At 33.8% G+C, this 19,878-nt stretch overlaps 2 protein-coding genes across 2 annotated transcripts; one reads left to right on the forward strand and one right to left on the reverse strand.

Moving 5' to 3' along the window:
• Positions 1–12,262: 12,262 nt before the first annotated feature.
• Positions 12,263–16,126, forward strand: LOC141667975 (uncharacterized). The gene is made up of 9 exons (XM_074474628.1): positions 12,263–12,597; positions 13,024–13,101; positions 13,191–13,577; positions 13,997–14,132; positions 14,268–14,430; positions 14,685–14,813; positions 14,894–15,088; positions 15,586–15,708; positions 15,814–16,126. The coding sequence occupies exons 1-9, from the start codon at positions 12,426–12,428 to the stop codon at positions 15,904–15,906; spliced, it is 1,476 nt and encodes a 491-aa protein (XP_074330729.1). The 5' UTR covers positions 12,263–12,425; the 3' UTR covers positions 15,907–16,126.
• Positions 16,127–17,315: 1,189 nt separating this feature from the next.
• Positions 17,316–19,477, reverse strand: LOC141668870 (putative prolyl 4-hydroxylase 7). Its single transcript, XM_074475910.1, has 8 exons — positions 19,229–19,477; positions 19,067–19,156; positions 18,912–18,969; positions 18,601–18,705; positions 18,271–18,328; positions 17,986–18,161; positions 17,844–17,901; positions 17,316–17,732 (listed from the first exon to the last, which is right to left on the reverse strand). Coding segments are annotated over exons 1-8 (861 nt in total). The 5' UTR covers positions 19,231–19,477; the 3' UTR covers positions 17,316–17,418.
• Positions 19,478–19,878: the final 401 nt, after the last annotated feature.

Below are 19,878 nucleotides of genomic sequence, written 5' to 3' on the forward strand. Positions count from 1 at the left end.
AAATAATCCTTCAAGTATTCTTACTGTGTGACCCTATAGGTTATTATTACGTTGGCAACGAATTTTAAATCTAATTTAAAATCGTAAACAATGAGCGGCATCTAGTAATACATCATTGCTACCCGAGTAATAATAATTGAATCGGTGATCAATTAAACCTTTTGTAAATAATGTACAATATAATATAATCCCTTTAACCAAATATTATAGATTAAACTAGAGGCATGTAATGTGTCATCCTCATCTTAGTTTAATCCAATTTCATTGATCAATGAGTAGACTATTATATCAAATAAACATTTGAGCGTGGCCACACATTTCATAGTCTAGCTCACACAAGAGGCCAATAATATCCCTCCTAAAATATGAGGGTTAAATCTCATCTAGATCATTCATATTTCTCATACGATTCATACTATACCCAATGTCCACTTTTATCATTACCCGATCAAGGATAACTTTTAATGGAATCAATGTATATTAATTCTCGTATAGAAATATAATGACTTCAGGTGTAAGGACCATTACATCATTATCACTGTGAGAATTACTTATGACACAACAGACATGTAGAATCTCACATCGGGTCTGTCCAGCACCATGTACATATACATATGCCCGTGTCTTTGACTTTAGTATCACCAGACATATGATCAATGAGATGTGATCATCAGTCAACAAATACACTAGTCTTAATGCATTATTATTGTCCCTTAATAATAATACTCGACTAGGGACCTTTAGGAATATTGATAATATTCTCATAATCTCATTTCTAAGTCACGTACTTAGAGATATAGAATTGCATATCATATACCAAGGCCATTTACTAATCTAACATTTATATTACAGTAAACTAAGAATTAATAAATTATCCAGGGAATAATCGATAGAACATAAACATTAATAATCCTAATATCTTAAACTAAAACATCATAGTGTTGTCTCTAGGGTACAAACACTAACAATCTCCCACTTGCACTAGAGCCAATCACCCATGTATCTAATACTCATATAACTAGTATGACCATCGTGCTTCTGCTGCGACAAAGCCTTAGTCAGTGGGCCTGCAACATTATCATTACTATGCACTTTACATTTATATCTCTTTGATCATTAATCTCATTAATAAGGTGATATCGCTTAAGGACATGCCTAAACAGTCTCCTTGGTTGTTTCAAAAGTATCAATATATTCGGCTTCCATTATAGAATCATCAATGTTCTTGATGTGAACCATTCCAGCTAACATCAATTATATTTAGACAAAACACAAAACAGACATAAACTCGTAATCATCCTTGTATGTCCAAAAATTAGGTTCAGAAACTAGTATCAGTGTAACCCTTTACAACCAGTTCCATATCTTCTCCATACACCAAAAATAAATCTTTAGTCCTCTTTAAGTACTTAAGAATATTCTTGAAAACTATCAAGTGACCCTCACCTGGATTAGATTGGTATCTGATTGTCATGCTCAAAGCATACGAAACATCAGGATAAATACATATCATTGTACACATTATAGATCCAATTGTTGACGCATCTGGAACTTTCTTAAACGGCCCTTATCATCTAATGATTTAGGGGGCAATTATCTTTTGAGATCACTATCCCATGAGACATCGAAACATATCCTTTCTTTGTATCATGCATCCTAAATTGATGCAATATTTTATCAATGTATGTACTCCTACTAGGTCGATTAATCTCTTCAATCTATCTCTATAGATCTTGATCCCTAATATATAGGTAGCATCGCCAAAGTCTTTCATCGAGGAACTATTTCTCAACCAAATCTTAACAGCCTGTAGAGAAGGTATGTCATACCTTATTTGTTATATGTCATCTACATATAATACTAGGAATATCACATGGCTCCCACTAACCTTCTTGTAAATACATGGTTCATCTTCATTTTGAATAAAACCAAACTCTTTGACCGTTTCATCAAAATGAATATTCATTTTCCTTGAGGCTTGCTTCAATCTATAAATAGATAAAAGCAACTTACAAACTATCTTAGCAAACTTTGGATCGACAAAACCCTCGGGTTGTATCATATATAGATCATGTTCAAGGCTCCCACATAAGAAAGTAGTTTTGACATCCATTTGACAAATCTCATAGTCAAAGTAAGCAACCATTGCTAACAAAATCCTGATGGACTTGACCATAGTAACCAGTGAAAAAGTCTCATCATAGTCTATACCATGAATTTGTTTAAAACATTTTGCCACTAGTCGCGTCTTTTAGGTCTATACCTTACCATCCATGTCATTTTCCTTCTTGAAAACCCACTTGCACCCTATATGTGTTACCCCTTCGAGTGGATCAACTAAAGTCAGTACTTTATTTTAATACATGGATTCCATCTCGGATTTCATGGCCTATAGCCATCTCTCGGAGTCAGAACTATTCATAGCATCTTGGTAGGTGAGAGGCTTATCATTATTCGTAAGCATCACATCACCATATTGAGTCAAAATAAATTCATAATTTCTCTCGGGCTCATGGTGAATCCTACTAGATCTACGAATAACCTGTGTTTCTTGGACATGATTAGTTTCAACATTTTGATGTACATCCTGATCTTATTCCAACTCTGGTTCAATGTTATCATGTGGTTCTCGATCTTCATCGAGATGTATTATCCTCCTACTAATTTTCTTAGAAAATAGTTCTCCCTCAAGGAATACAGCGGCCCGAGCAACAAATATTTTATTCTCGGAAGGATTATAAAAACTATACCCTAGTCTCACTTGGGTATCCCACAAAATAATATCTATCTAATTTTGGTCCAAGTTTGTCAGAGGCTAAACATTTTACAAATGCTTCACGTCCCCAAATTTTCATAAATGACATGTTATGACATTTATCACTCTATATCTCATACGGAGTATTTTGAACCGCTTTAGTCGGAACTTGGTTAAGTCTATATGCAGCCGTTTCTAGAGCATAATCCTAGAAAATGAATGGAAGATCCGTTTGACTCATCATCGATCGTACTATGTCCAAGAAGGTATGATTTTTCCTCTCAGAATCTCTATTCCTTTGAGGTGTTCCAGAAGGATTAAATTATGATACACTATCACACTCCTTCAAGAAACTCTTGAAATTGAGGCTTAAGTATTCTCCTCCACGATCTGATCGTAGAACTTTTATACTTTCCTCTGTTTGCTTTTCTACTTCAGCCTTATATTCTTTGAACATTTCAAAAGAATCAGATTTATTCTTCATAAGAAACACATATCAATATCTACTGAAATTATCAGTAAATGTTATGAAGTAGTATAAGCCACCCCTTGCCATCATACGCATTTGACCACATACATCATTATGTATAATTCATAATCGTTCGATCAGGTAAAATAAGCTTTAGTCATTTTGCCAATGAGACAAAGTTCGCATCTTCCGTATGATTCAAAATCAAACTTATCCAAGTATCCATCTATATGTAATTCAGAAATGCGTTTCTCATTAATATGGCTTAACGATAATGGTAGAGGTAATTTTTGATTTGAGTCATCTTAGAACATATAAATTGTTAACTAATCGTGCAACATTATAAGCCTTATCATTAAAATAGAATAAATAACTATTGTTTATTTAATTAAAATGAAAACATTTCTTGTCCTGACAAGAAATTGATTTAATGTATTCCCTAAAGGCAGGCACGTAATAACAATTTATCAAGTTCTAAATCTCGCCTATATGGGAAAAATTAGGTATCGAGTTCTTTCAACTAGAGCAACAACTTTTGCTCCAATTCTAACCCGATACCTGAAACTTGACCATTGCTAGTCTTCTTCTTTAGATCTTCCAAACAAGCTCGACAATTTAACTTCTAATCATCCAGTTATTTCCACAGAAATGACAAGCATCTCCATTAGCAACACCACTATCAGGCTTCAAAAGCCCTTTGGGATTGGACTTTGGTTTGGCACGAAATAAAATCAAATATTCACCTTGCATTTCCACTTTCCTTTCCCATTTGCATTCCATGTGTACATCATCAATATGGACGTAATTCATGCCTTTACCGTGTTATTTTCAGCAGTTCTAAACATGCTTAACAACTCAGTGAGTGTTCTGTCTATCTCATTCCTTTTGTTCTTAACAAACTAAGAATATAAGTTGTTCAAAGATTGTTTGATCAAATCAAGCTGATTCTTTAGACTATTCTTGAAACCCAAAATATCAAGGTACATATACCTATCATCTTTAGAATATGTGGTCCAACCGGATATCATCCTCCCATTAATGCAAAAGTATGGTGCCTTATTATTGTCAAATCTTTCTGATGAGCCTATCCTTCAAGCATCCTTTGAAGGTGCTCAATCATATCATAAGCATCATTATGCTCTTGTTTCTTCTAAAATTCAGCACTCATAATTACAAGCATGAGACATGAAACATCAGTTGCATAATCAATTTGCTTCTGGTAAGCATTTTGTTCAACACATGTTTCATTCTCAGCTAGAAGAAATAAGGGAGGGGTTTGAGTGACATCCTTGAACCTGAGGACAATCCTCAAGTTCCCATGTCAATTGAGAAAATTATTTCATGTCAGCTTGTCATTCTCAAGGACTATTACATAGAGAAGTTATTTGTGTTATTTGTCATTTTATATCTATAATATTAAAATGCATTAAATGACTTAGTCTACAGATGACCATTAAATTATGTTCAAGTGATTATTCATATATATATATATATTCACAATATATATCTCCCACTATTTCTATCAAATCAATAGCCCTAACTATTAATTCGGAAATAAATATCTTCTATATCTTTTCTAGTGAGCCAAGATCCATATTTCACCATGTGTTAGGTCAACTTTGGCTTTTCTCCTAAGACATGATTATTTAGGTAGACAACATTTGTCAATTATATCAATTATATAACTCTTGGATAGATTGGTGGAACAACATTTGTTCATATTTATCTAATAAATCTCGCCAAACTCTATGCCTCTAAGTTCACAATCCTATTGTGGTAACTTAGTTAAGTCAAATCCAATAGACAAAAAGTATCAATATACTTCAACACATCTCTCACGATAGATAGGAGTACTTCACTTTGACGAACCCACTCCTGGTCGATCTAGGGGTTAACACATTGGACTCATTGGAAGGCATCTGATCAACTTAATATTAATTTTAGGGTTTTGTTAATTTTAAAACGATCATGATCCCATCATAAAGAGATTCCCAATTTTTTCTAAAATAAAATACTTCAAATCAATATTCGTCAATGATTTGATTTCCAGGTAGTGATGGAGTCACAACGGTCTCGCTTAAAACCCACAACCTTACAAGTTCGATGAACTCACTTTTAACAAAATTGCCCCATGTTAGAAATAAAGAAAATTTGTATTTTATTTCGTATTTCATAAACACGAGAATCTCATAATCGTTAAATCTTGAATCGTTACAGATTTTATCTTGTTTAGCAAACATGGCATGGGTGTTATATCTAAAACATACATCCCTAATCTAATTAAGCATGCATCGTTATAAACTACTCTACATATACATTCATCATATGCGCATATATATGTAAAGTACAATAAATAAACGTGGTTGGTTATGGCTTCATCCTATGTGATCTTTATCAAGCTAATGACAAAGATCTAGGCTAACTATTACATGTCTTCTTTCTTGTATTGCTTCCTTGGATGGCCTCCGTGTGGGATTACCCTTGATCTTCATGTCTTCATGTACATTACAAGAATGAAATATGAAAACTAATCTAATGAACTTACAAGAAGAACTCGAGTTACATTCGAGATTTAATAATTACAAGATTAAACGACATGCAAGCCGTATTTGGAAAAACCAAAACCATTAACCTAAGGCCATAAGCCATAACCATCCACCATGCTCAATTAACACAAAATAACATGTTAAAACACATAATCTTATCTTAACATATCATACCCATCATGATCTAATCATAAAAACCAAATATTGAAAAAATCAGAAAATTCGAAATTAAATTTGATAACATTAAATCGCAGATTACAGAGCCTAAACAACGTCAAATGCCTTACAAATCAGTCGTTGATAGCTTTATCTATCAGTTACATTCATACACTCGATTTCATATGAAATAGAGTATTTTTTCGCCAAAATCGGACATCAGACACAGATTTCAGCAAATCTGCTGCATCCGATTCAGAATCGTATCAAATACGATTATTATAATAAGAACAAACACAAAACATGTATATATCAGTATATATACAGATTATATAATCATCATATGATTATACAACTCTCATTAATATCATATATTCAAAATATATACATACATACATACATACATATATATAAGCATAACAACATACAAAACATACAAAAATGCATACATAACAATCATGGAATACTGTATACATGTTATCATCATAAAACCAGTAAACACATAAACGAATTAAACACTTTTCGTAAGTAGCTCTGATGTCATTGAAGGGTTTCGAGCACATAAACGCAACAGAAACAGTAATTAAAAACGTAAAAAATCAGAATTTTCGAAACCCACCGCAGGATTCATGCGAAAAATATATATTTAATGTGTAGATCAAATTCTTTACCTTAAGAAGCTTTACCAATTGGTTGACTAGTGGAGATCCAAAGCTTGTTCAATCACCACGCATCCCGCTCTCGCGATCTACGCTCTATCGGTATCCAAACGAATGCCTGAACTCAAGGATTGGATGTGTACTAGCACAAACTCATTTATTCTTGATTTTTCCATATTCTCTTTTGGTGGCTAGGTTTTTAGTAAAAGTCTTGCTTGCAAAATCAGCCACCCAAGAGATATTATATAGAAAGTATAATAAGAATTATAACTCTTAACTAATTAGGAGTTATTATTAATTCGAAATTCCTATTTGTATAATAATTAAGTCACACTTAATTATTTAACAAATGAATTTCATAATTAATATTAGTAAATTCGAATATTAATATTTATCAAATTAATTAAGTCACACTTAATTAATATTATAAATAATTTGAATTACTTTAGTATAATTTAAATCCAATTTAAATTAAATAATCCTTCAAGCATTCTTAGTGTGTGACCCTATAGGTTATTATTACGTTGGCAACAAATTTTAAATCTAATTTAAAATCGTAAACAATGAGCGGCATCTAGTAATACATCATTGTTACCCAAGTAATAATAATTGAATCGGTGATCAATTAAACCTTTTGTGAATAATGTACAATGTAATATAATCCCTTTAACAAAATATTATAGATTAAACTAGAGGCATGTAATGTGTCATCCTCATCATAGTTTAATCCAAGTTTCATTGATCAATGAGTAGACTATTATATCAAATCAACATTTGAGTGTGGCCATGCATTTTAATAGTCTAGCTCACACAAGAGGCCAATAATATCACTCCTAAAATAGGAGGGTTAAATCCCATCTAGATCATTCATATTTCTCATACGATTCATAATATACCCAATATCCACTTTTATCATTATTCGGTCAAGGATAACTTTTAATAGAATCAATGTATATTAATTCTCGTATAGAAATATAATGACTTCAGGTCTAAGGACCATTACATCATTATCACTATGAGATTTACTTATGACACAACAGACATGTAAAATCTCACATCGGGTCTGTCTAGCACCATGTACATATACATATGCCGTGTCTTTGACTTTATATCACAGAGTGAATAAATCTGCCATTTCTTGAAATCTCTCTTCTGATTCAAAATCGTGGTGTAACGTGTATCCTCCCATGTTCCGGTCATGGAATAGATGAAATAAATCCAGAAATGAATTTTTGTTCAAGAATGAAATCTTATTGGAACTGTCCATATACCTATGATCAATGAGATGTGATCATCAGTCAACAAATACACTAGTCTTAATGCATTATTATTGTCCTTTAATAATAATACTTGACTATGGACCTTTAGGAATAATAATATTATTCTCATTATCTCATTTCTAAGTCACGTACTTAGAGATATAGAATTGCATATCATATTCCAAGGACATTTATTAATCTAACATTTATATCGCAATAAATTAAGAATTAATAAATTATAAAGTAAATAATCGATAGAACATAAACATTAATAATCCTAATGTTTTAAACTAAAACATCATAGTGTTGTTTCTAGGGTACAAACACTAACAAATATTAGGAGCCCAACCCAATTCTTTCATTAACACAGCCCATATACTACTTCAATTACATTTTGTAAATTTTATATATTTTATAAAAAAAATTATTGCATACATTATAGTGATTACAATTCATTTATTATTTTAAATATTTAAATTATTACATGATTTTATTTTTTATAAACAAATATTTTAGTGATATTAATCGAAAGTAGTTGATATACTAATTTAAAAAAAAAAATTAAAAAATAAATTGAATATTTTACTATATAATTTAAAGTATATCAAATAATTTATTTTATATAATTTAATTGTCTAATATACTTTATCTTTCTAAGAAAATTTTATAATATTCAAATTAATTTATTTAATGATAAACTTAATTTTGAATTAATATTTTAAAAAAATATTCGCAGTCTATGGCAACATAGTATCATGTGTTGTTGTGGTAACACCTTATTGAGATATAGCAACATACTTTTATGTCTTTAGTAACACCGCATATGTTGGTGTTCTGATAGAGTCAAAATTGCATATCTATTGTAACATACTCTAAGTCAACACCCATGTAGAAATGTAACGATAGACCATCTATGGCGTAGTGTAACTTATACGCAAAATTATCCAAACATCTAAATAACTTATAACTTGCAAGTTCATATAACTTATAAGACACTTTTCAACTTTAAATTATAAATTACACTTTTTAAGAAATCTCAAACGGGACCATAATTTACGCACAATACAACTATCATTCTTCTGAATAAACCACTGTACGAGCTCTTCTGGATGGCCTTGCTTTTATTTAGATTTTCTCCTTTTTATTTTATATATTTCAACGATGTTTATAATTGTAGCTAGCGGTGAGGATAAAAATTGAAATGAAACCGAAATTGAATCAAAATTGATAAAAATTGAATCTTTAATAATCGAGCCGAATTAAAATCGAGATATTGAAAAACTGAAATGTTACAAGCAGTTCGGTGTTTTTGTGGTTTCGGTTTTTGACAAAAACCGAACCGAAAAAATCGAACCGAATTGGTTATCAATTTTTTTATAATAATCCATTAATGTATAATATACTAAATATAAACCTATATTATATGTTAGGATTTACACCTTAAAATAATTAGATATGACGACAACAAGACTTGTTTAAGCTTCAATTTATCTAGCTGATCCTTTGTTATGTGAACATGTAGTTTGGCAGAAGTTTATGCAATATGGTTTATGGAACATATTAATTACCATTTATTTACCTTGATGTCAACAAGACTTGTAAAAGCTGTATAAATATGTTTATGAAACATGTTGCTTGTTGTCTGTTATAGCCAAAATTTGGTAAAAGAGATATCCGGATCAAAGTCAGGTCAATATAACTCAATTTGGGCAGACGCCAAGAAAATGGATTTTCACGGACGTCCAAGGAAGGACGACCAAGAAAATGGGTTTTCCCTTGAAAAGTTAGGGCGAGCCCAAACCTTGTACAATTAGGGCGAGCCCAAACCTTGGAAAAGTTAGGGCGAGCCCAAACCTTGGACAAAGTTAGAGCGGGCCCAAATATTGGACAAGTTAGGGCGAGCCCAAACCTTGGAAAAAGTTAGGGTTAGGGCGAGCCCAAACCTTGGACGAGTTAGGGAGATCCCCAACTTTGGACGAGTTAGGGCGAGCTCAAACCTTGGACGAGTTAGGGCGAGCCCCAACCTTGGACGAGCCCCAACCTTGGACGAATTAGGGCGAGCTCCAATCTTGGACGAGTTAGGGCGAGCCCCATCCTTGGAAAAAGTTAGGGCGAGCCCAAATCTTGGAAAAGTTAGGGCGAGTCTCAACCTTGGACGAGTTAGGGCGAGTCTCAACCTTCGACGAGTTAGGGCGAGCCTCAATCGTGGACGAGTTAGGGCGAGCCCCAACCCTGGACGAGTTAGGGCGAGCCCAAACCTTGGAAAAGTTAGGGCGAGTCCAAACCTTGGAAAAGTTAGGGCGAACCCAAACCTTGGACAACTTGGCACGAGCCAAACCCCTTGGACAGCTTGGCATGAGCCAAAACCCTTGAACATCTTGGCACGCGCCAAAACCCTTGGACAGACCAGGGTAAGCCCTTACCTTTGGACAAGTTAGGGCAAGTCCTAAATGTTTGATTGATAGATTTCTTAGACGGATTCCTCAGACATGATTACTTTGACAAATTCACACATTGGATTTCCATGGAGGTGGTAAAGGCGCGCCCTAACCGTTGAATAAGTTAGGGCGCCCCCTATAATTTAGAATGACAAAAGAAAATATCAAAGGCTGATGACATAGGATGGCGCCAACATACATAAATTTTTGGGCGCGCCTTTAGATTCTACTTGGCACAGAATACAACTTTGACATGCTACTTGGACGGACTCTTTGAATACTTAAGGAGGACAGTGGAAGATTATTACTAACATATTTTTTGCAGATACTCTATTGAAGAACTCCTTCCTGTAATACAATCACAGGAAACGGTGTCTGTGGTCAGAGACCTCCAAGGGTATGCTTGGACGGAAAGCCTCCTCCTGTAGTCAATGAGTGTCCTCATTAGGGATGTAGGGTAAACTCTAGTGTGTGCTTTGGGAGCTCTGTCTCTTTAGTCAACGGGTTTTCTCGTTGGGAGACTTCGGAGTATCCTGCACTTTGCATCCAAAAGCTTGGGATCACTTGTCCTGCAATCTGGTAGGGGCTCCTTATCCGGGGATAATGATGCGTCCAACATTTGAGGTGAACCACGGTTAAACCTGCGTCCACGGACTAGAGAAACAGCTGGCAGTGGAGAGTTATCCTCGGCCGAGGAGATGCCTTATCCGCGAAGTCTTGAAGTCGTGGACGAGTTTTGGGCCTTTGTGGTTGGGTATCATCGGTGGACATTCTTAAACTAGTAGAAGACGGTTTCCAGTAGGTTTCCTGCTAGGCTTCGGGATAAGAAATCTACGCCCATTAGGTTTCTTGTTCCCCAAAAACTACGTTGGCTTGATTCCCTATAAATAGGGATACGTAGCCAAATTGCAAGGGGTCGGAAGTGCGAGCCTTAAGGAACCACCACCAACCCTAAGCAATCTCAGCCCTCAATTCATCACAACCACCAAACACTGTTCACGTTTTCTGACAAAGAACCACCGCACTGATCTTGTTTCCGGCTACGAACCTCAAAATTTGTTTAGCATTGTCATTGTCCTTGCATATGTTCTTTTTTATGGTTTGCTAGGATGAACATAAAGTGGCTAAGGAATTTATTAAACCCTTTTCATTTTTAATTTTTAAAAATTTAATTTTTTTTCTTTCTCATATTTTTTTTCTTTCGGTTTTTCAATAAAAACCGAACCGATAACAACCGAATCAAGAATTTTGAAATCGAAATCGAAACCGAACCGACAAGTTTGGTTGCGGTTTTTTATTTTTAAAACTGAAGATATGCAGAATAACTGAGATTAACCGAATCATGACCTCCTTAACTGTGCCCTAGGAATAACGTGTTTCTTTGTCATTTATTCTATATCAGGGTTTTAGTGGTACCGTAATCTCATTAAGTTCATATATCTAAGTATATTATACTAATATTTGACATATAATTTAAATGTTTTAACGTCCACAAATGGGAAACATCAGTCGACCTTGTTTATCAAAAAGTTAAGATGCAACTAGAAAAGGCTATTTTACCAATCTCCGTTTAAAATAATTCTTAGTAACCATCTACATTTTATAAATATCATTATTAATTACTTTGTGAGGAACAAATTTTTTTTTGAAACATGTGAGGAACAAATTTTTGTACAATAGTACTTAATTTTTTTTTACCATACTTAATTGTTGTTTTACTTGCATCAAAATTGGGGTCAGTAGTTGTAGTATTTAATATACATATACATATATGGAATTTTCTATAATGTGTCCCAAGGGCAGATAATAATCACTAATCCCGTATAAATGAGCTCGGTTAAATAATAAATATTAATGACCCCTATTCACATCAATTTCATTAATAAAAAAAACCTATTTTTATTAAAGTTAGTTAATAATATGTGCGGCACACGTCAGAAAAACCGTACATATACAGAGTAACTACTTGTATACTGCTGTAAACCCAACTCACTTTACTTTCCCAATCTATTGTGTTGGTTGTGATTTAATGATATGGACTAAAGTTGGGTCATCTTTTTCTTGAATATTTAGAGCTCTTTGGAGCTTAAAGATGAAATCTTGATCATCTTGTTTGAAGAAAGCGTCAATCTTTGATCTCACTATGGGGTCTTGTGGATCCAAACCCACAGGATGTGGAATGGGTATTCGCAGGAAAAAGAACCCGACCCGGAAAAGATTAGTTGTCAGAAAAACATCTTCTTTGTCTCATAAGCTTAGTCAAGTGGATTCCTCTGTTTCTGTTGATCGATCTTATTGTAATCCTACTTATCAAGGTATGATTTTTATTCTTTTCTGGTTATGATTTGGTGAAATATTTGTGGGTGATTGTTAGTTTTTATTTTTGTATGCAGTTTTTTTGGTTTGATTTTATTGAGTTGTTGATTGTAGTTTGTGTTGATATCTGGATGTTTTGTAGGGTTAGATTGATGGGCTTATTTTGATATACATTTTGCTAGATGTAACTTATTACTTCATGTTAAGACTAAAATGTTATGTTGAAGCCTGATTATAGGATTAGTTTGCTAGAAATGAATTATATCTCTTGTTTTAGCAACCAGAACTTTTTTCGTAATGAATCAGCCATGTTATATAATGAGCTTTGAAAGCTTAAAAAAAAGAAGATATTTGAATAGATGGAAATGATTTTCATTTGTAAATTTTGCCTGACTCCTTGAATTTTATTGTGCTGTACTAAGCAGTAAATTCAGAATCATGGTTTGATCCTGTGTTGGTGGTTGAGTCGGATGAGGATGATGACTTTTATAGCATTCAAGATGGTAATATTTGATGTCTGCTGAAAAAGTTTCCATTTTTTTGGTATCTGTAATCAGTTCAATGTGCTGAGCTTTGTCTTGTACATTCACAGATATATCTTTGAATGGCTCTGGGTCAACTGTTGTCACTCCGAGATGTTCAGATTACGTTAATCATAATGGCACTGGTCCAACCTTTGCTACCTCAGATCGTACAGTACATCCAAGTACTGTACTAGAAGGTAATATTGAATCTAATCAAAATGAGGGAAAAGTTGTGGTACATAATATAGCTACTTATGTTGATGAAAGTGCTGGTGGGGAAGACATGGGAATTTTGCACAACTGTGGTCTCCTCCCCAATAATTGCCTGCCATGTCTTGCTGGCACTGCCTCTTCCTCGGACGAAAAGAGAAAATCGCTAAGCTCAAGTCCGAAGAAAAAAGCAGCCTTGAGACTTTCCTTTAAATGGAGAGATGGACAGGCTGCTCCTACAATATGTAAGTTCTGTTTTTGTTCATTTCCGCAAAATTTCTTTTTTATACTACAATGTTTTTTCTTACTAATTTTTTTATACTAAGAAGAGAGGAATTCTTAACAACAATCGCTTAATATAAAAGTGAATAATTGACCTGGAAGTAAGTTCAGACAAGTAACAATTAAAAATGTTCAGTGTAAATGTAGCTTGAGAAGGCTCTTAAGTTCCCACGAGAGGAGTACATTACCTGGCATTTTCTCTTGAGATATACTTGTTTATAAGATTTTTAGTTTTAGGGTATGAGGTGCCACCATTTATTAATGTAAGTAAAGAATAAATTAATTACGTTGCATAACACTAATGACCAATGCATGAGTTATATCATCTGTGGTTTGAGGGTTTCCATAATTTGTGGTGCTAATACGTTTACTTCTAAATCAGTGTCCCCGAGACCTCCCCTGCAGAGACCCAGAGCAGGTTCTCAGGTTCCTTATTGTCCTATTGAAAAGAGACTGTCTGATAGTTGGTCACCTATTGAGGCAAGCACTTTCAAAGTCCGGGGCCAAAACTATTTAAGGTGAGAGCAAACCATATATCTGGTTTAAGCTTTATATATGTTTCCTCATATTAGTCGTACTGGCGTATGGAAGTCCAATTTACCGAATGGGTTTCTCAAACTGTAAGACCTTAATTGTACTCCAACTGTTGACAGGGATAAAAAGAAAGAAGCTGCTGCAAATCATGCTGCATTTTCTCCTTTCGGCGTTGATGTGTTTGTATCTCAAAAAAAGATTGACCACATTGCACGCTTTGTGGAACTTCCCGTCATTGAGTCATCTGGAAAAGTTCCTCCAATCCTCGTGGTGAACCTTCAGGTATATTTAGTTCCCAGATTCATTTATTAAACATATTGTTTTGGTGATTCCTAGTCTCTCCTTTTCTTCTTAAAATGGAGCAATTTTAAAACGTCATAAACTGTATTACTGAAGTTCCAATCTAGCAAATGGAAACTCTTGATGTATGCGTTAAATTGCCATGTTATGTAACTGACTGTATTGTCGTGAATCTACATCCATATATATGAACAATATTTATATATCTGTTTTCTGTCCCAATCTTTCGTGTTCAGATACCACTATATCCGGTGACAATATTTCAAAATGATTATGATGGAGAAGGAATGAGTTATGTTCTGTACTTCAGGTTATCAGAAAGTTATTCGAAAGAAATGCCACTACATTTCCAAGAAAGTATTAGGGTAAGATCTCCAACTTAAGACTTCTGTTGTTACACTAGCCTTTGCCTTTTCACCTTTATACATGATTTTTTTGGGGACAGAGGATAATTGATGATGAATCAGAAAAAGTCAAGGGTTTTGCTTTGGACACAATTGCACCATATAGGGAAAGATTAAAAATCTTGGGTCGAATAGCAAATATGGAGGACATTAACTTGAGTGCAGCTGAAAAGAAGCTTATGAATGCTTACAATGAAAAGCCTGTACTTTCGCGTCCTCAACATAAGTTTTACTCGGTAAAGTTTTTTAGTATTTTCAGTTTGTAGTCTGCTTGAATAGAAACAATGTGCTATACTTATCCTATATTACTGACAAAGCAAATATTTTTGTCTATTGGTTTCGACATCGATGCAATAATCTATTAATCTCATAGCAATTTTTTTAGTCATAACAAGTTTTCTGTTTATAAACATTTGTATGTCACAAATACAATAGCTTATTTTTGGGACAACCTATTCCAAAACTAAAAACTTTTTCTGATCAATGATCTTGGTTCATTGCGGTGTCCTCTAGCATAGTTGAAGAAGACCACGAATGTTGTGCCTTTTTTAGACCACATGTGGGACTGATGCTACATTTTGCACATTGCATAATATATGCATTTATGGTCCAATATATGCATTTATGGTCCAAGATGTCAATCTACAAGTAGGAAGTAAAATTAATTTGTGATGTTTAAGAAAGGAATAATTACTATACTGCAACTCAACATTTTTTCTGGGATCTCTTACAGGGCGAAAACTACTTTGAGATTGATCTGGATATGCACAGATTCAGTTACATATCAAGAAAAGGTTTTGAGGCATTCCAAGAAAGATTAAAACTCTGTATTCTGGATTTCGGCTTGACCATACAGGTAAGGTTTTTTCACATCATCAATTGCTCTAATAATACTTAATTTCAGTTTTATGTGCAACTCTTGTATAATATATATATATCCTTTTTATTTTATTCTGCACAGGGAAACAAGCCGGAAGAGTTGCCAGAATGCCTCTTGTGTTGTGTGCGGTTGAAAGAAATCGACTACACTAACTATCATCAACTAGCATTATGACCCGGGTATTTTTGATCCGAAACTGATTAAATTCATTACTTAACCGATTGGAGCTTATGATTTATCTCTTGGTGGCTTCACCCTTTTTCTTGAGGTCATACTGAATCTCGTATACTTTGAACCTCTTCCCATTCGATTGTGTAGAAATGGTAATTTGAGTGTACAGTTGAGACAAATGAAATGTAATAAATAAAAATTTAATAAAAGAATATTTTCTTCATTTCCTTTCTGTCCAGAATTATAGATCATAATTGAGAGGGGTTCAATAACTTCCTCCAAAGGCTTGTCTTTAAAAGCTTTGTAAATCAAAGATAATCTTGATAATACCGTAAAGACGTGATTGAAACATGAGTAGTAATCTACATTAAACATTGAAAAGAAAAAGAAGGTTCAATAATTGCCAGAATGTTGCAACATTATCAGACAAAGGCTTCATTTTAATCCTATAATGTCGTAGTCAATTTGGTGCAACATTGTACTTGTAAATTTTGCTAAATGAATCCCATGTTGTATAGATTGTAAGAAATACAAATGAACCGACATGTTTGTAGAAATGCAAAGCAATAACAAGTCTGCATTAATTTACACAGCATTCATGTAGTGCATTTAATCTTCTGCATTGTGAGATATCCATCTAATCTTCTGCATTTCTAAGCACTCAGCTAATTGCTTTAATGAGAATTTTCTCGGAACATGTTGGGCATGTTTTTCAACTGGCTTATAAGCTACTTCTAAACCGTAATACTTATCTGGTTGATAAGTTAAATATTAGTAACGACATATTTTAAACTTATTTTGATTTTTCACTTTTTTATTAATTTTAGTTTTTAAATATATGTTTTTAAATGTTAAGTTAATTTAAAAGTCATGAATTAAGATAATTATATTTAAAAATTATTTATTTTAGTTCATTTAAGTTAAAACAAAAAAAAATTGACTTATAAGTAAAATTAACCAAGCACTTACATAACTTATAATTACATAACTTATAAGTATTCATCTATTTATCACTTTTAAGCCATTTATTAATTTTAAATTATTATTTTAAGATTTTTCAAACGTGCATATTCTATTGATTTACTTATTGTCCTAATTTATATCAATGAAAAGTAGTCGGCCTAAAGACGACTTTATCATATAAATTAGAAGTCTCTTCAAGTTATATAATAAAAATACATCTATAAGCAATTCAGAATACCTGAACAGTCTCCAGCTTGTACATTTTTAGCGCATCTTCCAAGTTTCGCTTCTGTATATAAGCTTGAGATGCGCAAATACCAGAAAGTGTATTTCAGGTTAGCACACTTCTCATATTGTAAACTTCAATGTGACAATAGAAAGTTACATTATGTTGTCAGAAACTAAAGATTCATTCAGCTGCTTTTGCTTAATTTGTTCCTCAAGTGACATCAATATAAAATATTTCTTTCCTTTTTCTTTTCTTTCAAAGTTTGCGGAAAAAACAAGCACAATGGTGTGTACATCGGTAAAAATGTAAGTTAACGTAAGTTCCTAGATAGATTCTTGTGAAGAACACAGCTTGCAACTCTTCCTACAATATCCCTTCTCAACCTTGGAACCAACCATGTAATGAGGATTTCTTTCGCATTCACCTGCAGCAGCCCACCGAGCACAGTTCTCATTTTCATCAGCGCAGACCCCATTTGCGGGTTGTGGTATGTCAAACGATCTTACATGAATCCACTTAGTAGCAGACCACTTTTCACCCTCAATCACCGGACAGCTCCCGTGCAAGCTCAATGCATCTGTACTCGCGTCAGGATGAAGACTGAAAAAGAGCAAAGCATCGCCCTTTTGAGGCTTCACTGCAATCATTACATATGACAAATGTCAGAATCATGAGTTTTTCATAGTAAAAAACAAAAGAATGATGTTCTGTTTCATAAATTCCAATGGAACTGAAATAAGAAAATTACCCGAGTAACCATTTTTAGCACAATCAGATATACTATCATCCTCTGTCTTAGTTTCTTCCTACAAAAAATATACATGATCCAATTAGTTTACAGGGAGAAAACTTGAAGACTACAAATATCTATAGCATTACATTAAAATTACCACCGATCTGGGGAAAACTGTTTCCCCGCCTTTGTCGACATTAGACAGATACATCAGTACTGTGGCCACCCTGTGACCTCCCACCTCCTGATTGACCTTGTCAGTGAAAAAATCATGATGCGGCTCGTACTTCTCACCATTCTCATAGTGCAGTATTTGTATAGCTTCTCCGTTTTCTGGTTACAAATTTGTGATCAATTCTTCATTTAGCCAAAATAAAATTTTAAAAAAAGTTCCTAGTCCTTGGATAAACACATGAAACTGTAAATTTGATAAACATTTTACCTACAGGAAGAAATGTCCAAGCAGCTATGCGTGATTCAATGCCAGCAACTACTTCATCCTATATGTTAACATTATGATTACCAATGACTCTGCTAAATAGTTAACAAGATCAGAATAGGGCACAACCAAATCCTTAACCTGGAGCCTTTTTGTAATTTTCAGCCAGTTATTACAACAATGTAGAAACACATCAGAAATTAGGGGAAACCTTAATTACTTGCACAGTTACATATACTATATGAAGCTCCGGCAACCCCTCACTATCTTAAGGTAGACAACTCAAAATATCATACTCATCGGGGGAAAAGTATTGGATACAACAAAACTAACCTGAGCTTTCATTAAAAACATGCCAGAGCTCGTTCGGACCTCACTCTCAATACTTTCACCAGAGTCATTGTCGGCAACCATAGACTTCTCCAGCTTGTCCTTGGCCTTTCCAAAACATCCAAATCAAGAAAAAACAAAACATTCTCTAATTTCAAAAGCTAACACTGTATACAATGAATTTACAAACACAAAGGAAAATTCTCAGAACAACCCCAATGACCCCTAGACAACCTGAACAACTACCTACACTTATAAAAAAGGAAATAAAAACTGAAAGCACAGGGTGGTCATATGTGAAACCAAAGACTAACCAGAAGAGTTAGATGATCACACTCCTCATCTGTTAGAAAATTCTTGTACAAAAAAGCCCTGTATGCTTCAAGTAAGCGATGTATCAGATTCTTTCGATACAATCAACTGATCAAACACGACGTATAAACAATCAAAGAAAGGAGTTTGATATGACCTGGGACGCCAAGAAAGCTGGATGACCCTTGTAGGATCAAAAGTGGCAGAGGAAGTTCCACTGATCATTTCAAGAGCTGTTCCTTTTTGCCTGAGAAATCAAAGATTATTACTTACATCTGCATTCTTTAAATTCTACATATGAAGAGTAAACAACACGTACATATTTCTGCTTTGACGCCATCCAAAAGAATGGAGAGCAGAGTGTCAGAAAAACAAGATAAAAAATAAAAAACCTACAAAAGGAGTTTGATAAAAATCCATGGAATAACAATCAAGAAAATTTTGTGGTTTTGGTATGATATAAGAAACAAGGAATGGTATAGTATAAGATACAAAATTTTCATTTTTGTGACTATAATATTGGAGTAGTATTAATAATATCTGTATCATTAAAAGCAGCTGTTGCAGAGTTGCAGATTTTGGTGTGTTTTTATGACTGCAAATCTGTAACATGCCAAATTGACACGTAACCCTTTCTTTTGGAATATATAAATAAATTTCCTTATCATTATTTAGTACAACACTTTGTTTTTTTACAGGGTAATGTTCATATAGATTATACACACTTTCTTACTTTCCTGGTTCTTTAGTTTACGACCTTGTAATCTGCTGGATCGCATTTCAGTCTACTTTTTCACTTATTAGTTATTATTATTACAGTGTTCTCTCGGAATATATAAAAGAAATGTTGTAAATAATATAAATTAATAAAAGAGACCTCAAACAGTACAGAACTATGCAGACGACACACTTGTGTTCATACATTGGATACCAACTGTTTACTCCTACAAAATCACTACATATTTATCG

The sequence above is a fragment of the Apium graveolens genome, chromosome 6 (genome assembly GCF_009905375.1).
Source record: "Apium graveolens cultivar Ventura chromosome 6, ASM990537v1, whole genome shotgun sequence".
NCBI classification, from domain to species: domain Eukaryota; kingdom Viridiplantae; phylum Streptophyta; class Magnoliopsida; order Apiales; family Apiaceae; genus Apium; species Apium graveolens.

Coding starts and splice junctions, on each gene's coding strand:
- LOC141667975 (XM_074474628.1), top strand. CDS start 12,426: ATGGGGTCTTGTGGATCCAAACCCACAGGATGTGGAATGGGTATTCGC. Junction 12,598..13,023: donor TTGTAATCCTACTTATCAAG/GTATGATTTTTA, acceptor TGTACTAAGCAG/TAAATTCAGAATCATGGTTT. Junction 15,089..15,585: donor CTCAACATAAGTTTTACTCG/GTAAAGTTTTTT, acceptor GATCTCTTACAG/GGCGAAAACTACTTTGAGAT.
- LOC141668870 (XM_074475910.1), bottom strand. Junction 18,329..18,600: donor TGTTTTTAATGAAAGCTCAG/GTTAGTTTTGTT, acceptor GTTAACATATAG/GATGAAGTAGTTGCTGGCAT. Junction 17,902..17,985: donor CAGTTTTCCCCAGATCGGTG/GTAATTTTAATG, acceptor TATTTTTTGTAG/GAAGAAACTAAGACAGAGGA.